This window comes from Oncorhynchus mykiss, chromosome 21 (assembly GCF_057628025.1).
Source record: "Oncorhynchus mykiss isolate SJ-2025 chromosome 21, ASM5762802v1, whole genome shotgun sequence".
Classification (NCBI taxonomy): domain Eukaryota; kingdom Metazoa; phylum Chordata; class Actinopteri; order Salmoniformes; family Salmonidae; genus Oncorhynchus; species Oncorhynchus mykiss.
In genome coordinates this window covers 55,117,501-55,125,744 of record NC_143042.1, presented here as the reverse complement: position 1 = coordinate 55,125,744, position 8,244 = coordinate 55,117,501, and the positions used below count along the sequence as shown (strand labels likewise).

The 8,244-nt window shown below is 45.5% G+C and overlaps 1 protein-coding gene across 4 annotated transcripts in view; it reads left to right on the top strand.

Moving 5' to 3' along the window:
- The first annotated feature begins 1,170 nt into the window (after positions 1 to 1,170).
- LOC110510459 (protein phosphatase 1 regulatory subunit 14B) overlaps positions 1,171 to 8,244 on the top strand; it is a 54,197-nt gene continuing 47,123 nt past the window's right edge. Inside the window, exons 1-2 of one of the 4 annotated variants that reach the window (XM_021591826.3) lie at positions 1,246 to 2,109; positions 2,214 to 2,448. In XM_021591826.3, coding sequence (XP_021447501.3) covers positions 2,245 to 2,448 — 204 coding nt within the window. In that variant the 5' untranslated portion in view covers positions 1,246 to 2,109; positions 2,214 to 2,244. Of the gene's footprint in view, positions 2,449 to 8,244 lie in introns of all 4 variants that reach the window. The other 3 variants (XM_090213330.1, XM_036958335.2, XM_021591827.3) reach the window with 3 other exon arrangements.

Genomic DNA, 8,244 nt, shown 5'->3' with positions numbered 1-8,244 from the left:
CTCTCTCTGTCTCTCTCTCTCTTTCTCTGTCTCTCTGTCTCTCTGTCTCTCTGTCTCTCTCTCTCTCTCTCTCTCTTTCTCTCTCTCTATGTCTCTCTCCCTCTCTCTTTCTCTTTCTTTTTCTCTCTCTCTCACAAACACATTTGCCAGGGTATCTATTGCCGCTGTTAAACGATACAAACCCCAGTGAAAAAAATGTGATGACACACACACACACACACACACACACACACACACACACACACACACACACACACACACATGCTGTTAACAGAGACAATCCTTTATTTTCCTGTTGAAACCATCACTCCATCTGTGCACCCCCCTATTTCCTATGTAGTTCACTGCTTTGGACAAGAGCCTTATGGGAGGGAGAGAGAGATTGAGACAGAGAGAGCAAGAGAGAGAGAGACATATGTTTCCCTTGCCAATAAAGCCCATTGAATCAAATTGAATTGAGAGAGAGAGAGATTTGGAAAGCGCTCAGTGTTTTTATCTCAGCCCCTAAGGTACAATTAACAGTAGCCTAACAGACAAACTGGACCAGCCAGTTGTAGCCTTCAGTTTAATTCACAAAGATCGTATAGATGCTTATTGGTGTTAATCTAGGTGTTATTATCTATTTATTTATTTATTTTAATCGTCAAAATCATGTTTTGTATTTGTCTTCTGTGCAAATTAAACAATTTATTTCATTTTAAAAATATATATATATATCTGCGGGTCACAATTTCTATAATACATAGACTGACGTTGTGTAACCTAGGTTACTAAACTACTCAAACATGTTCAACTAGGGAAGGAGATAGAATCTATTCCGCTATGGAGAGTAAACTCAACAACAAACAAACATACAAATAATTTGTAGACTGCAAATGAACAGCAAAGAAGCCCAAACATGATGTAATATTTGACTAAAACATATATCATTTCAACCGTTACTTACATTTGATTTCCAAAATTAAAATCACTTGGGAGACGATTTACTGGCGTTTTTAACAGTCTTTTATGTCCAACAATTAAACACGTTTCCAGGGACTCAAAATCAAATCACCAGCTAGGAACGCTGTGGTTAGTAGTGGGGCTGTGGTGTCTTTAGCAGTGAATGAACGTGTTAAAATATGTGGCAGACGGAAAGAGAGAGAAATATATATATATATATATATATATAGAATCACTAGAGGAGTTGCGTTTGGTGAGAGGGAGGCACTGAAGGAATAAAGAGAGAGAGAGAAAATCACTAGAGGAGTTGCGTTTGGAGAGAGGGAGGCACTGAAGGAATAGAGTGAGAGAGAGAGAGAGAGAGAGAGAGGGGCACTGAAGGAATAGAGAGAGAGAGAGAGAGAAAATCACTAGAGGAGTTGCGTTTGGAGAGAGGGAGGCACTGAAGGAATAGAGAGAGAGAGAGAGAGAGAGGCACTGAAGGAATAGAGAGAGAGAGAGAGAGAGAGGGGCACTGAAGGAATAGAGAGAGAGAGAGAGAGAGAGAGAGGGGCACTGAAGGAATAGAGAGAGAGAGAGAGAGAGAGAGAGAGAGGGGCACTGAAGGAATAGAGAGAGAGAGAGAGAGAGAGAGAGAGAGAGAGGGGCACTGAAGGAATAGAGAGAGAGAGAGAGAGAGAGAGAGAGAGAGAGAGAGAGAGAGGGGCACTGAAGGAATAGAGAGAGAGAGAGAGAGAGAGAGAGAGAGAGAGAGAGAGAGAGAGAGGGGCACTGAAGGAATAGAGAGAGAGAGAGAGGACGCGGAAAGGGCCAAAAAAAAAGACGAGAAAGAAGAGAGGAAATAGTAAATAAATCAGGACTATCGTTTATTTTGTCTACGTAACGTGAAGTTATCAGTAGAAAACGGACAAGTCAACCGCTTTTTCATACGTTTTTTACAACACCACGAGGACAGAGACGGGAGAGCCGCGTGGAATATGTTCTCTTTGTACTGAACAGGAGACTCTTTGCTATAGCTGTATTTTTATGCGACGAATTGTCACAGTGGAAATAAGACAATTTTATAGTCTATTTTTGATGGTGATTTTGATTTGGAAACCACGAAGTGAACCTAATGCCATGCTCTTTTGCAAGAAGGGAACAATAGCGTAACAGAGACTTGACTCGGTACATTTTCTATCTGCTCCTGTAGAATCAATACCGCGTTAAACGACCACACAACACGGAGAACAATACAAAAAACAACGCGAATAAATTCGCTCTACCAACAGGACTTCCAGGATCTTCTTCAGCCGACCGAACATGGCTGCGGTTACCAGCCCAGAGACGAGTCCTCAACCCCGGGTATATTTCCAGACGGCAGCTGCCGGTTCCACCGAAGAACCGGAGATCCCTGTTCGGAAGCAAGGGCGAGTAACCGTGAAATATGACCGAAAAGAATTGAGAAAGAGACTGAATCTGGAGGAATGGATAATCGATCAGCTAACGGCTCTTTACGACTGTGAGGTGAGATAACCGATAAATAAATAACACAACGATTAGGTTGAATGTCGCAAATGCTACCCACCCGATATAGTGCACTACTTTTGACTTGGTGTAATAGGGGCTATGATTAAAAGGAGTGTACTGTTGAATAGGGTGACAATTTGAGGTCATAAAGGCTACTGTAATGAACTAATTGAATCTATCGATTGGGTTTAAGACCCCCCCCCCCCCCCCCCAGGTCTAATAATCAGTTTATCTGGTATTTCATGTGAAAGTTGAACAACGTGGGTGTAATCAGGAATAGATTAAGACTAAACATCACAGTGTCATCATAGCATGACATGACCTTTCTATTAGGCCTGTAGCCTGTAGCCTGTAACCTGTAACATGTAGCCTGTAACCTGTAACCTGTAGCCTGTAACCTGTAGCCTGTAACCTGTAACATGTAGCCTGTAACCTGTAACCTGTAGCCTGTAACCTGTAGCCTGTAACCTGTAACATGTAGCCTGTAACCTGTAACATGTAGCCTGTAACCTGTAGCATGTAACCTGTAACCTGTAGCCTGTAACCTGTAGCCTGTAACCTGTAACATGTAGCCTGTAACCTGTAACATGTAGCCTGTAACCTGTATCCTGTAACCTGTAGCCTGTAGCCTCTAACCTGTAACATGTAGCCTGTAACCTGTAGCCTGTAACCTGTAGCCTCTAACCTGTAGCCTGTAACCTGTAGCCCGTAACTTGTAGCCTCTAACCTGTAACCTCTAACCTGTTACCTCTAACCTGTAGCCTGTAATCTGTAGCCTGTAACCTGTAGCCCGTAACCTGTAACCTGTAGCCTGTAACCTGTAGCCTGTAATCTGTAACCTGTAGCCTGTACCCTGTAACCTCTAACCTGTAGCCTCTAACCTGTAGCCTGTAACCTGTAGCCCGTAACCTGTAGCCTCTAACCTGTAACATGTAGCCTGTAACATGTAGCCTGTAACCTGTAGCCTGTAACCTGTAGCCTGTAGCCTGTAACCTGTAGCCTGTAACCTGTAGCCTCTAACCTGTAACTTCTAACCTGTAGCCTGTAGCCTGTAGTCTGTAACCTGTAGCCTGTAGCCTGTAGACTGTAGCCTGTAGACTGTAGCCTGTAACCTGTAGCCTGTAACCCGTAGCCTCTAACCTGTAGCCTGTAACCTGTTTGTCTGTAGTCTGTAACCTGTAGCCTGTAATCTGTAGCCTTTAACCTGTAACCTGTAGCCTGTAATCTGTAGCCTGTAGTCTGTAATCTGTAGCCTGTAACCTGTAGCCTGTAACCTGTAGTCTGTAACCTGTAGCCTGTAACCTGTAGCCTGTAACCTGTAGTCTGTAGTCTGTAACCTCTAACCTGTAGCCTGTAACCTGTAGCCTGTAATCTGTAACCTGTAGCATGTAGCCTGTAATCTGTAGCCTGTAGTCTGTAGTCTGTAACCTCTAACCTGTAGCCTGTGATCTGTAGCCTGTAGCCTGTAACCTGTAGCCTGTAGTCTGTAACCTCTAACCTGTAGCCTGTAACCTGTAGCCTGTAATCTGTAGGCTGTAGCCTGTAACCTGTAGCCTGTAACGTAACCTGTAACCTGTAGCCTGTAACTTGTAGCCTGTAATCTGTAGCCTGTAGCCTGTAACCTGTAGCCTGTAGCCTGTAGCCTGTAACCTGTAGTCTGTAGCCTGTAGCCTCTAACCTGTAGCCTGTAATCTGTAGCCTGTAACATGTAACCTGTAGCCTGTAAACTGCAACCTGTAGCCTGTAATCTGTAGCCTGTAACATGTAGCGTGTAACCTGTAGCCTGTAGCCTCAAATCTGTAGCCTGTAATCTGTTGCCTGTATTCTGTAGCCTGTAGCCTCTAACATGTAGCCTGTAACCTGTAACCTGTAACATGTAGCCTGTAGCCTCTAACCTGTAGCCTGTAATCTGTAACCTGTAGCCTGTAATCTGTAGCCTGTAACCTGTAGCCTGTAGTCTGTAGCCTGTAGCCTGTAGCCTGTAACCTGTAGCCTGTAACATGTAGCCTGTAATCTGTAGCCTGTAACCTGTAGCCTGTAACATGTAGCCTGTAATCTGTAGCCTGTAATCTGTAGCCTGTAACATGTAGCCTGTAATCTGTAGCCTGTAATCCGTAGCCTTTAACCTGTAGCCTGTAATCCGTAGCCTGTAACCTGTAGCCTGTAACCTGTAGCCTGTAACATGTAGCCTGTAGCCTCTAACCTGTAGCCTGTAACCTGTAGCCTGTAACCTGTATTCTGTAGCATGTAACATGTAGCCTGTAATCTGTAGCCTGTAATCCGTAGCCTGTAACCTGTAGCCTGTAATCCATAGCCTGTAACCTGTAGCCTGTAACATGTAGCCTGTAGCCTCTAACCTGTAGCCTGTAACCTGTAGCCTGTAACCTGTATTATGTAGCCTGTAACATGTAGCCTGTAGCCTCTAACCTGTAGCCTGTAACCTCTAACCTGTAGCCTCTAACCTGTAGCCTCTAACCTGTAGCCCGTAACCCGTAGCCTGTAACATGTAACCTGTAGCCTAATTCAACAGCTATATATCCCATTAGCCTAAATAATATGCTATAGTCAAGTCACTCATATATATCCCGTCCACTGGACAATTTACATTGACCTTCTCCTCCATTTGTTTTGTACAAGGCTGCTACTCCATGTTTATTATCTATGCATAGTCACTTCACCTCTACCTACAAATGACCTCTAACCTGTACCCCCGCACACTGACCCTGTACCGGTACATCCTGTATATAGCCTCCACATTGACTCTGTACCGGTACCCCCTGTATATAGCCTCCACATTGACTCTGTACCGGTACCCCCTGTATATAGCCTCCACATTGACTCTGTACCGGTACATCCTGTATATAGCCTCCACATTGACTCTGTACCGGTACATCCTGTATATAGCCTCCACATTGACTCTGTACCGTAACACCCTGTATATAGCCTCCACATTGACTCTGTACCGGTACCCCTGTATATAGCCTCCACATTGACTCTGTACCGGTATCCCCTGTATATAGCCTCCACATTGACTCTGTACCGGTACCCCCTGTATATAGCCTCCACATTGACTCTGTACCGTAATACCCTGTATATAGTCTCCACATTGACTCTGTACCGGTACCCCCTGTATATAACCTCCACATTGACTCTGTACCGGTACCCCCTGTATATAGCCTCCACATTGACTCTGTACTGTTACCCCCTGTATATAGTCTCCACATTGACTCTGTACCGGTCCCCCCTGTATATAGCCTCCACATTGTCTCTGAACCGGTACCCCCTGTATATAGCCTCCACATTGACTCTGTACCGGTACACCCTGTATATAGTCTCCACATTGACTCTGTACCGGTACATCCTGTATATAGCCTCCACATTGACTCTGTACCGTTACCCCCTGTATATAGCCTCCACACGGACTCTGTACCGGTACATCCTGTACATAGCCTCCACACTGACTCTGTACCGGTACATCCTGTATATAGCCTCCACATTGACTCTGTACCGGTACATCCTGTATATAGTCTCCACATTGACTCTGTACCGTTACCCCCTGTATATAGTCTCCACATTGACTCTGTACCGGTCCCCCCTGTATATAGCCTCCACATTGTCTCTGTACCGGTACCCCCTGTATATAGCCTCCACATTGACTCTGTACCGGTACACCCTGTATATAGCCTCCACATTAATTCTGTACCGGTACCCCCTGTATATAGCCTCCACATTGACTCTGTACCGGTACATCCTGTATATAGCCTCCACATTGACTCTGTACCGGTACCCCCTGTATATAGCCTCCACATTGACTCGGTACCGGTACCCCCTGTATATAGCCTCCACATTGACTCTGTACCGGTACATCCTGTATATAGCCTCCACATTGACTCTGTACCGTAATACCCTGTATATAGCCTCCACATTGACTCTGTACCGGTACACCCTGTATATAGCCTCCACATTGACTCTGTACCGGTACATCCTGTATATAGCCTCCACATTGACTCTGTACCGTAATACCTTGTATATAGCCTCCACATTGACTCTGTACCGGTACCCCCTGTATATAGCCTCCACATTGACTCTGTACCGGTACACCCTGTATATAGCCTCCACATTAATTCTGTACCGGTACCCCCTGTATATAGCCTCCACATTGACTCTGTACCGGTACATCCTGTATATAGCCTCCACATTGACTCTGTACCGGTACCCCCTGTATATAGCCTCCACATTGACTCTGTACCGGTACCCTCTGTATATAGCCTCCACATTGACTCTGTACCGTAATACCCTGCATATAGCCTCCACATTGACTCTGTACCGTAATACCCTGTATATAGCCTCCACATTGACTCTGTACCGTAACACCCTGTATATAGCCTCCACCTTGACTCTGTACCGGTACCCCCTGTATATAGCCTCCACATTGACTCTGTACCGGTACATCCTGTATATAGCCTCCACATTGACTCTGTACCGGTACCCCCTGTATATAGCCTCCACATTGACTCTGTACCGGTACCCTCTGTATATAGCCTCCACATTGACTCTGTACCGTAATACCCTGTATATAGCCTCCACATTGACTCTGTACCGTAACACCCTGTATATAGCCTCCACATTGACTCTGTACCGGTACCCCCTGTATATAGCCTCCACATTGACTCTGTACCGGTACCCCCTGTATATAGCCTCCACATTGACTCTGTACCGGTACACCCTGTATATAGCCTCCACATTAATTCTGTACCGGTACATCCTGTATATAGCCTCCACATTGACTCTGTACCGGTACCCCCTGTATATAGCCTCCACATTGACTCGGTACCGGTACCCCCTGTATATAGCCTCCACATTGACTCTGTACCGGTACATCCTGTAAATAGCCTCCACATTGACTCTGTACCGTAATACCCTGTATATAGCCTCCACATTGACTCTGTACCGGTACACCCTGTATATAGCCTCCACATTGACTCTGTACCGGTACATCCTGTATATAGCCTCCACATTGACTCTGTACCGTAATACCCTGTATATAGCCTCCACATTGACTCTGTACCGGTACCCCCTGTATATAGCCTCCACATTGACTCTGTACCGGTACACCCTGTATATAGCCTCCACATTAATTCTGTACCGGTACCCCCTGTATATAGCCTCCACATTGACTCTGTACCGGTACATCCTGTATATAGCCTCCACATTGACTCTGTACCGGTACCCCCTGTATATAGCCTCCACATTGACTCTGTACCGGTACCCTCTGTATATAGCCTCCACATTGACTCTGTACCGTAATACCCTGTATATAGCCTCCACATTGACTCTGTACCGTAACACCCTGTATATAGCCTCCACATTGACTCTGTACCGGTACCCCCTGTATATAGCCTCCACATTGACTCTGTACCGGTACATCCTGTATATAGCCTCCACATTGACTCTGTACCGGTACCCCCTGTATATAGCCTCCACATTGACTCTGTACCGGTACCCTCTGTATATAGCCTCCACATTGACTCTGTACCGTAATACCCTGTATATAGCCTCCACATTGACTCTGTACCGTAATACCCTGTATATAGCCTCCACATTGACTCTGTACCGTAACACCCTGTATATAGCCTCCACATTGACTCTGTACCGGTACCCCCTGTATATAGCCTCCACATTGACTCTGTACCGGTACATCCTGTATATAGCCTCCACATTGACTCTGTACCGGTACCCCCTGTATATAGCCTCCACATTGACTCTGTACCGGTACCCCCTGTATATAGCCTC